A 22563-nucleotide genomic window follows, 5' to 3' on the forward strand; every position below is an offset into this window, starting at 1 on the left:
ATTATTCTGAACTCTTTTTCTGGAAGGTTACCTTTCTCCATTTTATTTAGTTGTTTTTCTGGGGTTTTATCTTGTTCCTTCATCTGGTACATAGTCCTCTGCCTTTTCATTTTGTCTGTCTTTCTGTGAATGTGGTTTTCGTTCCACAGGCTGCAAGATTTTAGTTCTTCTTGCTTCTGCTGTCTGCTCTCTGGTGCTTATTAGCATATTTAAATATCATTGTGAGATTTTGGGGCTGAATGGATTTTTGATAAAAATATTGCATCCTTTATTAGTATTAAAGAAATTATTCTCAAAGAGTTTGCTTTTCCCAGTGATACTAAGCATGAAATGTACATGCAGCAAACTTGAGACTAACTCAGTAATGTTAGCATATACTGCTTTTTTGGTACCATACATTTTTCTTACAAATATTAATCCATTTAATCCCCACAACTACATTATAAGGTAGCCACAGAGAAGGTGAGTGACTTATTTAAGACCACACTGTTAATAGTATGAGCCAGCTGATTTGAATACAAGAATTCTCACTCCAGAATTCTCACCTACCTTTTTATTTTCTTTTGCTAACCTTTGCGTTCTTGAGTCACCATGGCCGACTGCTCTCATGAATCGGTTGAAGGATCTGTAGCTATAAACACACAGGTGGTTTACCTAGCATACGCTTCTTTGGTAGAGAGTCATTTTCTTTTCGCATACAATTTATGATTAGCAAACCTCAGTGTCTGTGTAGAAAGCATTACTTTTGCAGATAACTACTAGCTTACAGTGAGTGGATGCTTGGCAATGCATTTGCAGTGATTATTGACTTGGTTTTATTAATCTTGTTGCTTCATAGAAAATATTTGTCTAGTAGTTGAAGGACTGTTTTCACTGATTAAATCTGAAAGATACAAGGAATACTGAGATCTTGATCGTTTTCCAAAGGTTAAGTAGTTATGACACTAGTAACCTCAAATATGGCTCATTTAACCATTTTGCACTATATCACGAATGCTTAAAAAAATCAGTATGCCCTTTTAGCATAGAGGAACATATCTCATGAAATTGCAGGTACTGTACTATTGTTCTGTTTTGTTTAGATGACGAATGTGACAACAGACTATTGTATTGACGTCATAAGAAAATTTGAAGTTTCTGAAGAAAATAAGGCAAAAAATGTCCTTGGCATAGAAGGTAAAATAACCAATATCCTTAATTTCTCATTTCTCAGTTTAGTTTGCTAAGTTACATTCTAGCAAAATTTTTAGGAAAAGAAATAGGGAGATAATCTTGGAATTACAGATGATTCAAATAAAACCCACGACACACATATTTTCCTACAAAACAGATGCCATGATTTTGCTGTTTCTTTCTTTTTTTTTTTTTTTTTGCTGTTTCTTTTACTTTTGCAAGGACAGTAGCATTTTCCACTCAAGCAAGTCAACTTGATGCCACTATGTATGATAGATGCCAAGAAATATTTTGACTTTTCTCAAATGGTTAATTTTTAGAAATAGTTTTAACCAGATAATCTCATGATGGGAAATTTGGCCCTAAAATAAGTAAACATGTTTTTTTGTTTTCTTTTTTTAAATGTTGGCAACTAATTTGTTTTCCCTAGTTGGTAGTGGTAGAGAGGTTGTAGGGACCACAAATTTTGTTAACATGACTATCTCATTTTATAACTGAAGAAAGTGAGGCTTAAAGAAACTAAGTAATTTGGGACTTCCCTCCTGGTGCAGTGCTTGAGAGTCCGCCTGCCAATGCAGGGGTCATGGGTTGGAGCCCTGGTCTGGGGGATCCCACATACACTGGAGTGGCTAGGCCCTTGCACCACGGCTACTGAGCCTGTGTGCCGCAACTGCTGGGGCCCGTGTGCCTGGAGCCCGTGCTTCACAATGGGAGAGGCTGCCCGCGCACCACAATGAGGAGTGGCCCCCGCTCTCTGCAACTAGAGAGGGCCCGCACGCAGCAATGAGGACCCAATGCAGCCAAAAATAAATGAATGAATGAATAAATTTTTAAAAAAAAGAAATAAGTAACTTGCCCACAGTTATATATATTAGATTCTGAATATATATTTAGAATCTAGCTCCTAGGATATTACGTATAAATGATATGACATGAATATAGCTACATGTATCTATAAGTCATATGTATTTAAAATATGTAGGGAAAGAAATTTGTAGGCTGCTCTCCAAAAGAGAACATGTGCCAGGCAGAATAGATAATCTTAATTAAAAAACTACTGGGGCATCCCACTTCCTGCAAGAGCATATGATACCATGGCTTATCTTACCAATTTTGATTGTTGGCCTCCTATTCTCCCAAACAGGCTTAGTGTGGACAAGGGGGTATGACATTTTATGTTTACTTCCAGGGATAGAGGCTAATTAAAATGAAGAGAAATTATTTAATATTTATATAATTAAAAGCTATTTTAAAAACAACCAAAGAAGATAAACTAATTTGGACCTTTCTTTACCAATAAATGAATCTTTTCTTTGGTGGGGCCTTAAAAGATGGAGTTAAACCTGATTTCTAAGTTATGACCATAAAGATGAGCCTGAAGAAATTCTCCAGAGTTCCAGAGGATATTTACCAGTAGTTTTACCACAGGATTCTTGAAGACTTGAAATAATTTACCCTAATAATCATTCCATGTAGGTACTTGTAGGACATTCACATATCTGTTAATATGTTAATGAATGCCTTTCCTACCCAGGGACTATGTTTTTGAAAAACTGATAGGGTTTTCTACATAATCTTGAAATACTTTTTCACATTTCTCAAATGTGCTAGCCATTAGTAGCATCTTGCCAAACCAGTTTCATAGTCAAATAATCATACCCTGATTTTAAGCTATGCCTAACTTCTGACCTGTTACCTCAGCTATGGCACTGACAATACTATTTTTCAAATCAACTTAATAACCTATCAGGTTGCTGTTGATCAGTATATCACTTAGGATAAATATGGTTTGAACACTGCATGAGCTACCCATTAGGTCACACTGAATAATCATAGCTTGAGTTCAGCAGTTACTGAAGAGCTTTGCAATAAGCCCCCTCCCTCCCTCAATCAAAACTCTTAAAAAGTCTGTTTTTCTGTAGGTTATATTTAAACTGCTACTCCCCAAAGTCATATTTCAGTTTTTGACACTGTCTATTTGATCTGAAGCACATCTCTCATTGCCCCGGTATTCCCTGCAAAGGCTGTCCTGAAGGTAAATGAGGTAATCAGTATGAACAAACTTTGATCTCTTTTGTCCTTGTTAGAGTTGGTTAAGTATATATGCTTCAAAGCTATAGTACTTCACTCTCTCTCATTTCCAAAGGCTTCACGAACTTCATGCGTAGTCCTGCTTGTGACATATTTAACCCACTGCACCATGAAGTGTACCAGGACATGGACCAGCCCCTGTGCCACTACTACATCGCTTCCTCCCACAATACATACCTGACCGGGGACCAGCTCCTGTCTCAGTCCAAAGTGGACATGTATGCACGGGTGCTGCAGGAGGGCTGTCGCTGCGTGGAAGGTGCGTGCTTTGAGCGCGAGTGTGTGTGGGTGCACACGTGCTTTAGTCAGGCACGTCTAGTGTAAATAATGGAGACCTAAAAAAATGCACTCATGCTAATCAGAACTATTTTCCCACTCACTGTAAAGTTATTCTTAACTCATAATCCTCTCCGGTTCCTCCTGACACTTCAAACAGGGAGAGAGATGTGTACTAGCATTTGGGAGGCACACCTTCAGGTGCTGAAAAATTGTGATGAATGTGAAAGTTTTTCCTAGAAAGATTTTTTTTTTGATTAAACAATGGTAAAGATGGTTCAGGATAAATATTTATTTTTAAGGTACTTCATGGTCTATCAATCATCCAACACTTATTAAATTTCTAGGAGGTTCCTGGGGGTTAGGACACAGATGTAAGATGTGGCTTCTATCTTTCAGGCGCTCACAGTCATTAGAAGGGGTGGACGGTAAAAATCATAGTATGGTGTGAGAATTCCACCAGTTGAATCAAACGTGGTTGAGAGGTGATACAGAAAGTGAGGGGTGACGTAAAATATGATGAGAAATCAGCCTGGAAGGTAGACTTGGGTCAGCGATAAAGGGTTCTGAGTGCTGTGATAAGGAATTTCAGCTTTAGCTTTTGGTAACGAGGGTCCGGTGGATTGTTTTAATACCTAGGGTGATACGGTCAGACTTGCAGTTTAGAAAAATTGCTTGGGCAGCAGTGTAGGAAGATAATTTTTCTTTAAGATGTATGTTTGTGGTGGGGGAAGGGAGGTGAAACTAGAGCAAGGAGAATGGTGGGAAGGCTATTGAAATGATTGAAAGGAAGGATCATAAAAACTTAGACTAGGTGAGAGAGATGCTTATACAGATATTAAAGAAGGAAACTTACAGGACCTGGTGAGCAAAGCAAAGGATGTAAGGCTTGAAGGGGAGAGCTAGAATGAATGATGGAGCCATCATCTACTGTGGGGACTGAGCATTAATGAGTTCAGCTTTCCATCGGTTGAGTTTATAGTGACTTTGTAATATATACATGGACATTTTTATTAGTCAATTAAATAACAATATGTGAACTCAACAGAAGGATCCAGAAAAGATAAAGATTCCACAATTCCGAGTTTTCTGTGTGTTAGCGTACAAGATCACTTACAGAGACCTTCGTGTGTAAATGTACATCACAGTGGACAAGATCACTTAGAGGAGTGGCAAAGAGAACAAGGCCTGAGGACTTATGCATTCCAACCTTTCGAAGCAGAAAGAACAAGGGGAACTGACGAAGACAACTAACGCAAAGCAGTCACTTGGACCTAAGGGATGAAATGGTCAAAAATGTCCCATGCGATAGAAAAGTAAAATAAAGACTAAGTGTCTAGTCCGGTTGCATTTGACAGCTGGGAGGTTATTAGTGTCTTTTGCTATATAGTTTTGGTGGCCTTTCAGTGGGAAGGTCAGGTAGATAATCTGCTGTGAGTTAGTCACTTGGCATTTTTCTGCATTAGGGGAAGACTTGATACAGGGTTGGGGAGGTTTTGAGACTTGGAAGAGGGGGAAATGAGGATTCGTTCATTTTGCTTTTAGATGGGGTAGGGGACAAGAAATTTTGAAATGGTTCATGCCTGTTACCCTCTCTTTTCTCAGGATAGTAGGAGAGAACACCATCCACTAAGTGTAGAGTGGGTGGAGGTTGGCTGGGGGATGGGAGGCTTAAAAAGATCAGCAAATAATGAGTAAGGAGTTGACAAGATAAACTGGGGAAGGCCTAGCTAATTTCAAAAACAGTCTTTAACAGAACAGTCTTTTTGTTATACAAAGTCTGCATGCTCAGACTGCTCCCCACCCCATTCCCAACAGACTAGGTATAAGAGCAGTGAAGACAGATTCTAGAATTGATCCAAGCCTCTGGATTTCCAGGTCGTATAAAATATCTTCAAGATGTTGGTGAGAGTTCTTTTAAGTAAGTGACAGTGGGTCCATGAACTAGGAAAGGAAATGAAGGGGCCACAAAATGAGGTTAAGAGACTAGAAGACTCAAAGAAACAGAAATACTGAGAATGTCGGCATCACGCATACCGTAAACAAGAACAGAGAATTATTATCACAAGGTGGGATTTTGGATATAGTTGAGGTAATGACTATATGCAGGGCGTGTGGTGGGTGAGCATGATTAGAGTGAAGCAGGGAGCTGTTGGCACTGAGGTCAAGGTTAAGTGATTGGGTAGATTGCCCACATGGACTTTTAAGTCAAAGGATGCTGACAGGGCGATTCAAAGCTAAAAAATTAAAAGATCAAAAATTGGATATTAAAAACTGTAAACCACATACTTAAGTAGAAGAAGAATGCTACGGAAAAGGCACTTGGAAGATTCCTGGAAGGCAGAGATGGATAAAGTGAGGTTTAAAAGTGGGGGGATTTTTTAAATGAATGTAGAACAACAATTGTTTAAAAGTAGCATCCTCATTTTGTGATTTATACAAAAAAAGCATCTGTGGAGAAAGGAAGTAGTATCCTCCCAGGTAAACTGGTTGTTAACCAAGATAAGGAGGTTGAGGAAGAATTCTAGAGAGTCTAATGACGAAAGGGGGTTTGTTAGAGAGTCTGATGATGAAAGGGGGTTTGTTTACACTGGAATGGAGATTCCATGGAGCAAAGGGGAATTGCTTTTTGGTGGGAGCATATGGGAGTCAGCAGTAGGTAGCAAGTTGTTCTTGGGGTGGTGGAATAGTGTAAGGAGATGAATAAAGCAGTAGGGCAGTGAGATAATACGGGTGAGTAGAGGAACGCTTCTTTGTCAGAGAGTTTCTGGCTTGAAGAATTTTCTGCTGCAAAAGTAGCAGATGTAATGTTACAGTAATAGTAGTAGTAATGTTATAAAGGCAAATTGACATATTTTGAAAATGGACAGGTATTAAAAACTATCTGCATACAGAACCATTAGGACCACTACCAATTTAGCGCTCTGGAAGTGTATGATTTAAGACATGGCATTTTTGCAGTAGATGCAGAGAACACCTACTGACAGTAGTGACTGATAATTGAGTAGCTTAAGCAACTGGATAATGAAGATGCTTATAAAATATTAGCATAAAGGAAAACCTTTCGAGCAACAGAAGGTCTTGAGGTGACATTCTGTTCTCAGCCATTATTCAACCATTTGTTCACTCAGCACTCAAGCGGTTTTACAAGTCTGTCATGCATAGAGATGCCAGGGCCCACACCCTTATTGGCTTCAGAGAGTGATGGTTGCCTATCATTTTAAATGGTGACATTTTCTTGGAGGCCAAATATGGAAAATGACTTCTGGTGACTCCATGAAGTGAAAGTCAACTCCAGGCAGTTTTGCAATTTTGTTACTTCTGTGCCCTGTACTGTTTCCTTTGCTTTTCAGGTCTTTCAGGTGCCCAATCATTTCTTTTTGGATTTCTCTGTCCAAAATCAGTGTCTTACCCAAGCTTAACCATGTTCTAATGATCAACTCCTTACTCAATCAGATCTTCTAATTCTCTGGCATTCCTTGGGCTATTAAGAAGGAAAGTTATCTGATTAAGATAATTTATAGTCAGACACAAATAATTTTTAGTTTTTCAGGGATCTTTTAATTTTAAAATTAGCTTTTAGAAATTGTGTGCAGCAGATGACATTGAACATGGGCCTTCCCTTGTACCTTCTTTCTTCCTCTTTGCCAGTCACCAAAGTAATAGAAGCTATTGATCTTTGCCCTCCTTGTGTAAAAGGTGTTGCTTGCTCCAGACATTCACACAAACTGAGAAGATGCACAGCTTGTATATAATTTCAAAGGACGTGCAATCTCTCAAATATCTCCCTCGCCAAGCCTGCATCAGCAAACTTCTCCTCTGTTGTTTGGCTTGAAGTTTTCACTATTGGAAAAATCTATGACTGGACAGTGAAAGTCAAGCTGCTATTTCTGGAAGGTTTTGTTGAGAAGAAGCATTATACTGTGTTTATCTAGGAGACTTGGTCAGCTTTGTACTTGCTCTATTTCCTGTCTGAAACTATGGTTGTCACCTTGGCTTTGAATATACTGGGAAGGAACAGGGAAACCACCATGATTTCGTCCCCTTTTGTGGGCTAGGTTCTGGTTAAGTGCTTTCCATGCATCCTTCTTTAATTCTTACAACACTAAGGAAGATGGAATAATCTCCTTAAGAAGGCACCCCAATTTGGGGTAGGGTTGGTGGCTCAAGGTCCCATAGCTAGGAAGCTTGGAAGCTGGTATTTGAACGCAAGTTGTCTGACTCCCCCACTTTGCTTCTCCAGGAAGCCTTTGGGGTTTTTGGAAGAACACGCATTGAATGACATGACCAACCCAAGCGAGGGATCAAATAAGGGCCATCTGGTCACATAAGGAAGACTAGGAAGAACAGTGTGCAGCACAGAGAGGAGGTTGGCTTTAACAGGAGGCATTTGCTTGACTTGTGATTAGGCTTGGCATCTAAATATCTAGATGTTCCTGAAGACTTTAGAACTTGATAACGTGATTTTTCGTGCTCTCCTGACAATTTCTGCCAGCCCTGTAATTTGAAGATCTTAGTTTACACTTCAAGCTTGGACCTGGAGGCACCAATCTATACACACCCAGTGGTGCTTTATCTACCTTGCTTCTGGATGAAGTTGTTTTTATTCTTAAACAGCTGCAGCTAGGAGTTAAAGAACCTGATTTATAGAATGTAGCAGGTCATGGATTAAAAATTTCAGGTCCCACAGGTAATTTTCTGAAGCAGCTTTTGCCAAGTATAGTTCTTAGAGATGGAGAGTAATGATTCTGGACAGTTCTTTCATGGTATTGTGACCTGAAGAATCTCTCCACTTTCAAGCTTCTATTTTGATAATACTGTGTTTTCCATCTCCATTAGTTCAGCTGCAACAATGTCCTCGGTCAGGATATATATGGTGTCTTGGGGAAAATGAGTAAGTCTTTTGTTGGTGAAGTGGGTTTGCCAGCAAATCAGATTGATGACATTTTTTACACGGCCTTTCTTTTCCCTTGATTATCAGCCCTAGTTGCTTTATAAATATGGATGTTCTGTCCAGGGGATTTTCACTTTCATTATGGAACTGACGTTGCACTGCTGTTGTAATCGGTTCACAACTTTTCCTGTTATCTCTGGGAGCACTATCAGGGTGAAACATTTTGAGTTCCACTATGAAAAGCTGTCATGTTAGTCTCTCAGCTGGCCTTCACATCTGACCAGCTGTTTGTCAGGGTGCTTTTGGGGGCTTCTAACATGTGGTCTGATTGAAAAAATGGGCCTGGCTATTTTGTGGCTAGGAAATTGGTTAGAGGATTTCTACTTTGCCAACATTCTCATCATAGCGCTAGCTCTTACAGGAGCTCTTCATGGCCATTTGAACTTGACTGTGGATGCCACACGCTCAGATGGCAGCACCATTTGGGGATGTTGCTATCCTCATTTAACAGACAAGTGATAAAATAGGCCTAAAAAGTGAACGTTAGGAGAACCATCCTCAAATATGCATATTCTGCCTGTGTTATAAATGTTAGCAAAAGGGCTCCTTCTTTCATTACCAAAGTAGTTTCTTATGAAGAGATATTTTTATGTGTACATGATCATCAAGTCAGCTGTGGCATTGCCTCGTCTGCTTTGCATTCTTTTTGAAAATATATGAGCTCATTTATGAGAAACCCTCCTAAGCCCTTTTTCTTCCAAAATGGGGTATAAATTGGGGTATATTGTTTAAGTTACATACTTTTGAAACATCTGTTTATTCTTTTCACACTTATATCCAAAGGCAAATTAAAGAATGTCAAGCACATGTCAAAAGAGGGATTGAGCCTCTCTCCTGAGAAGATGCCTTTATATGTTTGACCTCATTTACAGGCCCAAAGGAACAGTATAACACTGTATGATAGCATCCCAAAATATTTGTTCTTAAAATTTGTTTCCAGTATTCCTATGGTTTTAACCTTGAAAGTACTTTCTCCTTTTCCTTTTTCCATTCCCGCCCCAAGGATATTTTAATAGGCAGTATTTAATTGATGTATGTAACTGTATTAGTTAGGGAACAGAACACCCCCCCCCCCAACTCTCATCTATCTAGAGAGAGAGAGACAGAAAGAGAGAGGAAAGAGACCTTTGACTTTTCTCAGATCTGGTAACTGGGTCCTTATTCCTACTTAAGAATGATTGACTGACAGTGAGAAATAGTTACCTCATTTAGACACACATTCCCTGTTGGGCTGCTACATTTATTTATGTGACCTGCTAGGTTCTTGTTGGTATTTGAATTTGTGACCCCCTGTCATAAGGAAGGGCAATGTCATGAGAGCTGGCAAAATTCTATGGGGGATCCTGGTTTAGGATCTAAATCCTTAATCAAGGATTTGACCCTTGGTTGAGATTAAGATAAGCAAAGTGAAAGAGGGCACTTCAGTTGACCTTAAATGAAAGAAGCAAAGGCATGGAAGTAGGATCGTATGTGAGGAAGCTTGCCTAACTGGCAGAATAAGTCTGTGAGTTTGGAAGTAGGAGAAAATAAGTTTGACTTGTCAAACAGGAGCTAAGATATTAGTTAACTAGTTTCTTTAACAGTTAAGCCTAAATCTCTGTGCCCTAAAACAACTGAAGTTTATTTCTTATGTGAAGTCCGAAATAGCTGTTCTTAATGGGTGACTCTTTCAAGCAGTGATTTAGGGGTACAGGCTCTTTCCTTCTGTGTCTGTGCCATCTTCAGCACATGACTTCCAAACTCACAGCAGAAGAGAGGGCATGGATAACTGTGAAGGCAGGGTTTCATAATGCAGACCTGGAAGTGGTGCACATCATTTCTGCCCACATTTCAATGGCCATGTCCTACTGAAAGGGAAGGCTGGGAACTGTAGTCTAGCTGTGAGCTAGGGCGAGAGAGATAACAGGCTTAGTTGAATGGCTAGCCAGTCTCTAGTGCCAGAGATAGGGACCCTGGGGTTAAGCAGGCAGGAGCTGCTATAAGTTGTTTATTAATAAATTTAACATAGACCTACTGAGTGCATACTGTGTGTCGGATGCTATGTTATGCACTGAGTAGGCTTTTGAGCAAAGTAGTGACATGGAGAAAGCAGTGTTTTGAGAAATTAGTCTGGTGGCAAAGTGTAAAACAAGGGAAGGCAAACTCTAAGTTGGGGAGGATGGTGAGGAAGCTGTTGTCTTTCTCCAGCTGGGGGTCAGTGAGGTTGTCCATACACATAACAGTATCAATAGTATTAATAACAATAATGATTACTGTGTGCCATGCAGGTTTATAATCAACTTCTCATGTACTTATAAATCACTCAAACTTATGATTCAAGTCCTGTTCTTAGTGTTCCTTTTATGCATGGGGAAGCAATACTTTAAATTATTAAATCATTTGCCCATATGCACATAAATCTTATCAGGGCCTGAAGATTCGAAGTTAAGAAGTCAATGCTATTTTAGAACTACTGTCGAATTAATCAAATGGAAATAAACCTAATGGAAACATAATGAGTTTAGGAGGACAATGATGAAAAACCCTGTTACTGATTTGAGAGGGTCGTTGAAACATTAAAAGACTATAGTAAACTGCATAAGAAGAAGTAAAATAGAGAAACAACCTGTTAAGAAATATCACTATGCTCAGGCATACTCGGTTGGATTCAGAGCAGTTTCTAATGAGAGTTCTTGGTAAAGGCTAAGCTGCTTGTGTATATGACTTCTTTGTTAACTATAAGCAGATTTACTTGCAGTAAATCATTTATAATCTCTAATTCCTTATTCTGATAAATATGCCAGAACACTCTTTTCGGTCTGACATCTTTGTCACGATCATAATACGTATAAGCTCAAACAATAAACTTAATACTTGTCTGCTATTTCCAGAACTATCAGGACACACCAGAAACTTTGAGTTGTTGATGTGACATTCTGTTTTTGGCAGTTGACTGTTGGGATGGCCCCGACGGAGAGCCGGTCGTACACCACGGTTACACGCTCACTTCAAAGATCCTCTTCAGAGATGTTGTGGAGACCATCAACAAGCATGCCTTTGTGAAGAACGAGTAAGCAGAGCAGCAGCTGGGAGCCAGGCTCAGCTGGCACATGCAGCACTGCCTGACGTAACACGGCCACCAAGCCACACACTTCCCTGGAGTCTACATCTCGCTTTCTCCTGCCCTGGTTCTCTCCTTCCTTCCCAACAAAACACTGAACAAACAAGGGCCGCATGTACATACTTTCTTGTGCTCTCTTTATTCCTTACCCCATTCTCTCTCAAGATGTTGCCTCCTCGAAGCACGTTCTTATAAAGAGTGACCTCAAAATTTCTAAAGCCAGGGTGTACAGAGTGTCTATGAAGTTTAGAAACACAGGTTACTATACATAATAAATAGCTTATTGGGATTATATTGCAATACAATAAAATAATAATATCTTGGTTTCCAGACTTGCTGGATGTCCTATGTATACTGAAGTGCCTGGGGTCCTTATGTTACTTGACCTCTCCTTGGCATTTGATAATGGTGAAAATTTTCTCCTTAATACTTGCTTTTGGGGGGCCTCTATCATAGCTTTCTCTCCTCTATTGCTGCCATTGCTTCTCGACCTCTTTCTTTAGCCTACGGTCTTCTAGTCCATTTCCTCACTCCTTTAATAGTCACTATTTCCTAAGTTGTTGTCCTTGGTCTACTTTTTGGTTTTTTGCCCATTATATATCCAGAATGTTTTCCCTAAGTTTCAGAGATATATTGAAAAATTCTTACTACAAATTCATCTGAGTATCCCATAGGTACCTGAAAATTAACAAATTTCATTATTTATTCAGACATTTACTTAGATATTTAAAGTTGCCCACTCTAAGCCAGGCATACTATAATAGGTTTGGGGAGCCTCAACACTGAGCGAGGATAAGACTCCTACCAGCACGGGGCCTCCACCCCAAACTGAACTCAGCATTTCATTCTGCCAAGCTTCCTCTTACTCTATTTCCTTCTAGTTAGGAGGGTAGCACTGTTTACCAATGGCTTTACCTAGAAACTGGGAGTCCACTCTCGATTCAGCCAATCTTTTCAATTCTAGTTGCTAAAGTATCTTTTGACTCCACTGCCTTCTCTTCATTTTCATTTCTCTTTGGTTTATCCTCCACGCTGGTGCAGTATGTTTCTTTCTGAAAATATAAGCTGATGTTGTAATTCTTTTTTTTTTTTTTGCGGTACACGGGCCTCTCACTGTTGTGGCCTCTCCCGTTGCGGGGCACAGGCTCCAGACATGCAGGCTCAGCGGCCATGGCTCACGGGCCTAGCCACCCCACGGCATGTGGGATCTTCCCGGACCGGGGCACGAACCCGTGTCCCCCTGCATCGGCAGGCAGACTCTCAACCACTGCGCCACCAGGGAAGCCCTGATGTTGTAATTCTTAAAGTCCTTCAAAGACTCCCTGTTGTTCATGGTCATGCATTCCGTGCCCTTCAAGGCCTGGCCTCTTCCTGCTCTTCCAGTGTCATCTTCCACTGTTGCTCCACAGAGACTTGGGCTTCTGCCATCACTGACTGTCTTCCGGAGTCCCTGGGGATCTCAGTGCTTTCACAGACCCTACCCTCGCTTGTGCCGTTCTCTCTGTCTGAAACACTCATCTCCATTATTCCACCTGCCCAATTCTTGCTCATCCTAGAAGACTGCTTAGGCATTGTCCCTCTGGCAAACTTACCAATACTACAACTGATTTAAATGCTTCTTTTCGCTGTCCTTAGCACTCAACATATTTCTATCATATCATACAGCACCTTCTTGCAATTGTTGGTGACTTGCCTCCTTTTAAGTAGTTAGGACCATGAGCTCCTTGAAAATATGTGGCTATGTCTTATTCATTCATTTTTAAGAGAAATTAAAAATAAAACTTTATTCCCACCCCCCCCACCGCTTTTTTTTTTTTTTGGCTGCTATGTGCGTCTTACAGGATCTCAGTTCCCCAGCCAGGCACTGAACCCGGGCCCCAGCAGTGAAAGCTCAGGATCCTAACCATGAGGCCACTAGAGAACTCCCCCTTATTCATTCTTTATTGCCTAGCCAGTGCCTGCAATATACCAGACATTCAAGAAATGATTTTTGCATTAAAAAAGGCAAATTAAAATTACAATTGCATAAAATTCATTTTATAGACATTAGTAGCCTTTAAAATTTCTAACATTTCGTCTTCTCATTAATTAAATATGAAGTTAAAATGCTGTTCTGTTAAGAGACACTTGCTGCATAGCAGGTTTGGTTTGTGGTGACTTGCACATGGAAGAATCCGAGTACTAAATTCTGATGGGTCTTTTTACCCTGATTGCTACTAATCTTAGCCAAGTTGATGAAGTGATTTGCCGTTATTTTCCAACATGTGAAGTAGGGCATTGAGAAGACCTGCTGTCTATGTACTTTGGAGGACCCTCTGGTGACTTGACTATGCTTACTTAAAGTCTGGGGATCCTTAGGAGAAAAGCACTTCAAATTAAAACAATTAATAAGCTTGTTTAGCACATTTTAAAAGTGCAGCTTTAAGATCTAGTTGCATCTTTTTTTTTTTTTTTTTCTGGCCGTGCCGCCCAGCATGTAGTATCTTAGTTCCCCAACCAGGGATTGAACTCGCAACCCCCTACAGTGGACACGCAGAGTCTTAACCACTGGACTGCCAGGGAAGTCCCAAACTGAAAATGTTTTGTTTTGTTTCACGTGTGGTTATTTTTTGGCTTCAACACACCACACGTGGAACTCCCCTGACCAGGGATCGAACCCACGACCCCTGAGTGGAAGGGCAGCGTCTTAACCACTGGACCACCAGGGAAGTCCTTAGTTGCATATTTACACCAGGGTTTCTCAACCTTGGCACTATTGACATTTTGGATCAGATAATTCTTTGTTATGGGGAACTGTCTTGTGCATTGCAGGATGGTGAGCAAATTTGTGACTTCTACTCACTAAACACCAGTAGCAGCCCCCATCCCCAACATTGTGACCACCAAAAATGTCTTCAGACATTGACAAATGTCCCTTTGGAAGGAGTGCCACACAGTCACCCCAGCCCCTGTCGAGAAGCGCTGCTTAATACACCAAGCATCATTAGACACTGATAGCCTTTTTATAAACAGATTGATAATTTAAAAATCCATTGCTAGAACTCCCTGATGTGACTGCGCAGACAACTCAGGGTTGCTAGTCTGCTGTTTTTCTCTTTCTAACACTCTGGGGTAAAACCCATGTGAGGACCCAGGAGCAAACAGATTATAGTCCGGTAACCAAACCAACCTCAGTCACAAAGGTTCATCTCTCGTGTTACCTCTGGCATCAGGTTTACTAATGAGGATAGAATGTAATTTCAGGAGGTCACAGCCTGTATTGTGGAGTTTGTGCTTCTCATACAAGTGCATAAATAAATTTTTTTCTCCATGTAGACATATTACGCAAGTTAAATATTGGTTTGTCTATTCCAGAAAAAAATATATTGCCTAGTACTTCAGAAGATATGTGATGGAAACTAGAAAAAAAATGAAAATAAGCCTTAATTTGTTTTTCTGAGGAAAAAACAAAGTCAAAAGAGGAGTAAGGTCATGGAATCTTTGCTGGTTCCTAAGGCTGTCTGTACTAATTGCTCCATTGGGGTCTCACATTCTCTGCACAGATCCCTGAGTGCTGGAGGAGAGTGAATGCTTGACTTTGTTTTTTCCTTTCTGAAAGTAAAGACTAGTATGTAATTCTATACAAATGATTTTGAAATGCCTGACATAGGACACTATAAAACACAAAATTCCATTGTGTTATTTTATCCTCAATAGTAATTTTCAAGCTGTGTGTTGAATATATATTTTTAGAGTAAATAGCTTCATTTAATGATAGTGGTCTCCTAGATGTTTCTAGACTTTTGAATAAACAAGACAAAATTACCTTATGAGTTTTCTTTCTTTAGGTTTCTTATCTCTCAAAATTTTCTCTTTTATTTTTTCTTGTAAAAGAGACAAAATATATGTACTGTGTGTGTGCGGGAGAGAGAGAGCTACAAAATATTAGACTAAGTCATCTCATATGGATTGGTATTTTGTTCACCCCTTATGCCTGGTAAAATATATTTGGCCAGAGGAGTTTTTTTTTTTTAATGCATCTCTCATCTTTTTCATTTTAGAAGCATTTTAATTATCACCTCGCTCACAAATACTGTCACTAGGCTTGTAAGAACATAATGAATACAGAATAATTTTCAAAAGTCCCTGTGAGTTGCTGTACTCGACACCTTTACAATGTACTGCTGTTCTCTCAGGTTCCCGGTCATACTGTCTATTGAGAATCACTGCAGTGTCCAGCAGCAAAGGAAAATTGCTCAGTACCTGAAAGGAATATTCCGAGACAAACTCGACCTGTCATCTGTAGACACAGGAGAGACCAAGCAGCTTCCAAGCCCTCAAAGTTTGAAAGGCAAAATCCTAGTGAAGGTAATTACCTCAGGAATGCAATAAAAGGCACTAATGACCTGCTAAGCCCTCCCTCCCTTAAGGACTGAAAACTGGTTTATCAAGAGAATAATAGTCAATATATGAAGGGCTGTCTAGATTTGTGCATGCACCTTGTTCCAACTTACTTATAGTCATACCTTCAGAAAAAGCTTTTTACTGACTGGTCATGTATTCTGGGATTTGTTTTTATGAAGTGAGGACCTCAGTACTGTAAATCAAATACTGAATATTTTAGTCTGTAGTAGTTGACGCTGGAGAGGGGTCTGTGTATGGGAGGCCTGGATTACATGTGTCCGTATCCAAAAGCATTTCTTTCAGATTCTTCTCTGCCATTTCAAGCTCCAATAACTGTCTGTCAAAAAAAGTCTTCATGGTTGGTCAGCCTTGGTTATGTAAGTGAGAAGAGCTCACTTCAAAGTGGAGCACACGTTCAGACACTGTGCCCCAGAGGATTCGTGTGTAGGCAGAGGAGCAGTAGGTGAATAGAGTGGCATTTCATAAACAGATCTTCTGAGGGAGAAAACTTACTACCTGAAATGAATATTATTAATGCAAGGAATAGCCAGAAAGACAGCTCCTTGTGTTCTCAGATTGCTGATGTGATTTTATTTAATTCCAGTTAATTTTGTGTATTTGGACTAAAAGCATCTTGGATAGTTGTATTGTTTTGAGACTAAATACCTAAGGAAAAGCAGCAGAGTATTAATGATCAAATGGGGTTATATTTTACTTAAAAAGGGTGTGTACAAAAACCAAATATCACAGAGGAGGCGCAGGAAAGTCAGATAGTGTAATTTCATAGCAAGACTTTAACTGGGGCTTTAAGAGAGGACAGCACATGGGGAAGATGTAAAGTATTCATCTTTAGAATGGGTCAAAACCTGTTTTTCTATCAGTTAAATGAGAGTTATAGGCTGAATCCATCAAAGGGGTGTCATTGGGCATTTGTACGTGTGAAAGCATTTTGAATAAAAGCTCCAATTATATAATGTGAGAAATAACGTTAAGGTCAGTTTTCCTGAAGTCTTGCTAACGCAGTCTCTTGTGGTGAAAACTGATTGCTAGGTTAGAAAGCTCAGTGTCAGCTTTATAGCCTTGTAAATATTTCCATGTTCCCAAATGGTCTTTAGCCAAGCGTCAGAAGGTTAAATGCAGAATGAGTCCATCTGATTGAAAGACTTCTCATTTGGACAGTGGAACTTAAGGAATATTTGATATGAACTCATTGAATCCCTTGTGCATAACTGGGCTTTGGATCATTGGGCATAGAATGTCCTAGGGCTAATGGGCACCAGGATGAATTGAAGCCAGAAGACCTGAGGCACTCGTTGGAAGGAGTGGCAGCAATGTGGGCTGTGGGTGTTTCAAAGCAGCTGCAGTCCATTTGCTGGTAGTAACCTTCTCCAAACTTTAAGGAGATTTCTTAGATCTCTAGACCAACACACTCCCATTTGAAACAACAAAAAGGGAACTGATTTTCCTAAGTTCCTTTAGCATCAGAGCAATCTGTGATCCAAAAGGCAGCATTTGAATGGCTACTTACCACTTTGGAGATGGGTAAGTTGTTTATTATTATAACTGTAACACACAAACTTTCCAACCTTGTGTGTACACACACACACACACACACACACACACACACACACACACAGATATATACACTAGTCCCTCATTACCCACAGGATTGGTTCCAAATCCACAGTGCTCAAGCCCCTCGTATGAAATGGCCTAGTACAGTTGGCTCCTCACATCTGCGGATTCAACCAACCCTTGGGTACGGAGGGCCAACTGTGTGTGTACGTATCTCCTAAAAATTAAACAAAAATTTGCTTTTGAACAAAAATAATAACGAACTTAGTAATTTTCCATAGGCTCATTACTGAAAGAAAACTTATCTGGTCCAAGCATTTTACTTTTACAGATGTGTCATAGAGCAGTTACCGCGGTCCTGGGGCCAGGCAGCTAAAAGCTAAGAGATGGCTATGGTTCCAGTCTCTAGAAATATTTTCAGTACCATGGAGAAATTAATCTAATTCTTGAGTGTGACTCCCACATGAAATAGTATGTAGATCAGAAGGGGACTCCTAGGTCATTCTTTGTTTACACTGGGCCACTGTTAAGTTCATAAAATTCTACCTAAGTTTATTCTATAATTTTCCTCAGGTGTAACACTCTTCATAAGAGACGTTAAGAAACAATGTTCTGTGGTGTTGCTTTTCTTCCTATCTGCCTGTATAAGGTATCTTTCAAAGACCATGAATGTGGAAAAAGCTGGCAGAAGATATGGCCTTGATATCTTTTTTTTTTTTTTTTTCGGTACACGGGCCGCTCACTGTTGTGGCCTCTCCCGTTGCGGAGCACAGGCTCCGGACGCGCAGGCTCAGCGGCCATGGCTCACGGGCCTAGCCGCCCCGCGGCATGTGGGATCTTCCCGGACCGGGGCACGAACCCATGTCCCCTGCATCAGCAGGCAGACTCTCAACCACTGCGCCACCAGGGAAGCCGCCTGATATCTTTTAATGGGATTTTGAAAGGACTGAAAATGAGGGCGCCTTGTGAATACTCTAGATGGCAACTTTCTCTCCTTGCTTCCCCACCTACTGCCACACTTAAGTAAAGGGGATTTGAAGCTTAGTGCCATATTTATATATCTATAGCTATATATATTCCTGTGGAAAAGAATGTAGTTTTCACTTTGCAGATAGCACATACAAATAAGAAGTATATTACATAGGGATATGAAGGCAAATTAAATACCACCTTTTTAAACCTATAACCATCCTTTTGTAAGTTGAAAAAAATATTTAAGTATTCAAATTCTAAGAGTTTGGATTCTTAATATAGATTTTGTTTTCATTACATAAATGATTTAACCAGCTTTAAATTTATCTCTTTGCCAAGCCCTTTAGGTCAAGAGCTTTGGGTATCAGGGAAGATACAGGAAACTGGGAGGGAGAGTTCTCTGAAAATCTGACTGTGCTGGTGGCCTTGTGGAGGGAGGAGAAGTGGATGAGGGGAAGATCCAGAGTGCTGAAGGTGGGCCAGTCATGGTGTGAAGAGCAGGAATATGTAACAGAAGTCACTGGAGCTCTAGTTTAGAGAAGATCAGCCTGGGTAGTAGTCTGGGATGATGTTTAGAAATTTATCATTATATTTGGCTGCCAAGCACATGAACAACCTTCCACGTTTAAAGAATTTCCCCCATCTTCATGCTTTTGCTGTATTCCATTCATTCAGTGGGGTCACTAGGTCCAGCCCACACTCAACGGGAAGGGATTATAGAAGTACATGAATACCAAGAGGTAGGAACCGTTGTGGGTATTTTAGAGGCTGTCTACCACAGTGACCTTGGTCCCTTAGCCACAGAGTCTGGTTCTGCCCTCTCTGCTCCCCAAGATTCTGGGAGTGAGTCAATTTCCTATTAATATTCCTTTCTGCTTACAAGTAAGATGCTTTTACTGGTACAGATGATTAGCCGTCCTGGAAGCCCTTATCAGGCTCCTGGGCCATGCCTCCTTCTTCTGCTTTTTATTTAGTTTTACTTTTTCTGAATATGAATTGGGAAATGTAGAAAAGGAGAAAATAACTATCACCCATAATGCTGTTACCCAGACATTCGTACTCCTAATAATTGACCATATTTCTTGCCAGATTTTTTTCCCTGAATTTTTATATATCATTGAGATCATAATGTGCATATAATTGTATAACTTGGGTTTTCTACCATTTTGTTATAAGAATTCCCCCTTGTTGTCCAAAAGCCCCTGATTCCTAAAGTGTGTTGGTGAGTGGTTGCGAGGGGCATGTTCTGGCTGGTCAGGAGTGTCATTGCATTGTCCATAAAAGCAGGTCTGGTCAGTGCAGAGGACACAACCAGCAGGAGAGGAGGGCGCATTTAACCTGCTCAGGAGAACAAGCTGCTCTAAGGACATGGGATGGGGTGATGCCTGTTTATGACGAGTCGTATATTCTCGAACAGAAGCCTGGTCTGATTTTTACTTGTAAATATAGTATCCCTAATTAATTGTATTTAATTGGAAGTCATAAAACTGCCTTTTCGTGAAAGTCTCTTCTCCCTTTGCTTTGCCTCTAATTCAAGCGATCTGCCTTCAAGTCAGTCTGAAGTAATGATTGGCAAGGAGATAACAAATTTTATTTTCATTTTTCTTTTATTTTAAAAAAACCTTTTTACTTTATACTGGAGAATAGTTGATTAACAATGTTGTGATAGTTTCAGGTGTACAGCAGAGTGAATCATTTATACATATACATGTATCTATTCTTTTTCAAATTCTTTTCCCATTTAGGTTGTTACATAATATGAGCAGAGTTCCCTGTGTCCCTGTGCTATACAGTAGGTCCTTGTTGCTTATCCATTTTAAATGTATTAGTGTGTACACGTCAATCCCACACTCCCTAACTATCTCTTCCCCTGCTCCCCGATCCCCATAACCATAAGTTTGTTCTCTAAGTCTATGAGATGTTTCTGTTTTATATAAGTTCATTTGTATCATTTCTTTTTAGATTCCACATTGATATCATACAGTATTTCTCTTTCTCTGTCTGACTTACTTCACTCAGTATGACAGTCTATTTTCATTTTTTAAAAATTATTTTTAATGGTGGTAAAATACAACATACATAAAACTTACCTACCATCTTAACCATTTTTAAGTGTACAGTTCAGCTGTGTCAAGTACATTCGCATTGCCACGTACAGAACTCATTTTCCTGCAAAACCAAAACTCCATACTCATTAAACAGCTCCCATCTTCCCCACCACCCGCTTCCTCCAGCCCCTGGATACCACTGTTTTACTTCCTGTCTCTATGAATTTGGCTACTCTGAGTACCTTATATAAGTGGAATCATACAACAGTCGTCGTTTGTGACCGGCTTATTTCCTTTAGCCTAATGTCCTCAAGGTTCATCCATGTTGTAACATGAGTCAGAATTTCCTTACTTTTAAAAGCTGAATAACATTTTAGTGTATGCATATACCACATTTTGTTTATCCATTCACCTGTTGGTAGACACTGGGTTATTTCCACCTTTTGGCTATTGTGAATTTTCATTTTTCATTTCCTATTTTATTTTTTAACTGAAGTATAGTTGACTAATATTAGTTTCAGGTGTATAACAGTGATTCAATATTTTTATAGATTAGACTCAATTTAAAGTTATTATAAAATAATTGCTGTATTTCCCTGTGCTGTACAATATATCCTTGTAGCTTACTTTATACATAGTAGTTTGTACCTCTTAATTCCCATACCCCTATCTTGCTGAATTTTCATCTTTAAATTGAGTGTTTTGTTTCATTTCAGGGCAAGAAGTTACCTTATCACCTTGGAGATGATGCAGAGGAAGGGGAAGTTTCTGATGAAGACAGCGCAGATGAAATTGAAGATGAGTGCAAGTTCAAGCTCCACTATGTAAGTTACAGGCTTGGCCATAATTTTTACCCTCTGTGTGCTACAGTAAAAATTGCTGCTGTGTTGGAATCTTCACAGATATGGTGGCTGTAGTGTAAAAAGGATATTTATTGAAAATTACTTTGTGTGCTGGCACAAAAACTCCCAAATGTTTATTGAGTGAGTGAGTCAAGGATTCTTGTGTCCTAGAGTTGGAAGGAATGTTAGTGATTAACCCATCTGACCCTCTCTCCAGGGACAAATTCCCTCCTATTACAGCTTGGTCAAAACTCAAATTGCGGTTGGAAATGTTGCTGTCTGCTGACATAAATGGGCTTTAAGCCCCACCATGCTGCCTGTCAAGGCTGGCTCACAGAACCCAGCTGCAAGTGTGTATGCTTCTCTAGAATGCTCATCCCCTCCGTAAGAGAATGTACCTTGGACCAGAAGATTTCCAAGCTCTTCCAGACATGGATCTCTTGGCTAAATCTTACATTTGCCACATTTCAGATAAAATGGCATAGAATAGTTTGCCACCTGCATGGTGCTTCAGACCTCTGTCCTAGATCAAGGAGTTGCCTTTGTAGAAAAGCACCATTTAGCCTGGTAATCCAATGGAAATGCAAACCTGGGAGAAATGTAAGGCTTAAAGACCTCCCCCACCCCCCATCACTATGGGGGACTAGGACTTCTTGACTTCCCCCACCTTCTATAACTCACATGATTTCCAGGAACATATGACAATCTGAGAGTAGCACCTGCTCATGGTAACTTGTTATAAGGTTTACAATTTCATTTCTACAGAAAAGTAGTATTCCTCTAGATGTCTGGACAATTATTCTACCCTCTAAAAAAAGAGAAATATTGTATAAAATCTGCTAATTTACATTATTGCCCTGAATTCAATTACTACATCATTAAAAAAAGTCTACTCTCTTTGAAATAATAGTAACTGTGTGACTTCCTATAGGTATTAAAGAGAGCTGGTATTATTTTCAAAGAGGGCAAGGGCTTAATGACAGCTGAAGTCTCAGTAGATAGTTCTTTCTTGGCTTTGATGCATTTTAGAAGGGATGAAGTGGAGAAGACTCAGCCTTGAAGTGAAAAGGAAAAATTACCATCTGTATTAATCCATTGCCTTTTAATAGTTTTTATTAGCTCAATTAAATACCACTAATAGGGCTATGG

At 39.8% G+C, this 22563-nt stretch overlaps 1 protein-coding gene across 3 annotated transcripts in view; it reads left to right on the forward strand.

Annotated features, from left to right (window-relative positions):
* The window catches only part of PLCH1 (phospholipase C eta 1), a 240388-nt gene that overhangs the window by 158954 nt on the left and 58871 nt on the right, over positions 1-22563 (forward strand). For all 3 annotated transcript variants that reach the window (XM_060298491.1, XM_070045495.1, XM_060298490.1), the window contains 5 exons: positions 1083-1176; positions 3320-3523; positions 11423-11543; positions 15770-15941; positions 21289-21396. In XM_060298491.1, the coding sequence (XP_060154474.1) occupies positions 1083-1176; positions 3320-3523; positions 11423-11543; positions 15770-15941; positions 21289-21396 (699 nt within the window). The remainder of the gene's footprint in view (positions 1-1082; positions 1177-3319; positions 3524-11422; positions 11544-15769; positions 15942-21288; positions 21397-22563) is intronic.

Source organism: Globicephala melas, chromosome 4 (assembly GCF_963455315.2).
Source record: "Globicephala melas chromosome 4, mGloMel1.2, whole genome shotgun sequence".
Taxonomy (NCBI): Eukaryota; Metazoa; Chordata; class Mammalia; order Artiodactyla; family Delphinidae; genus Globicephala; species Globicephala melas.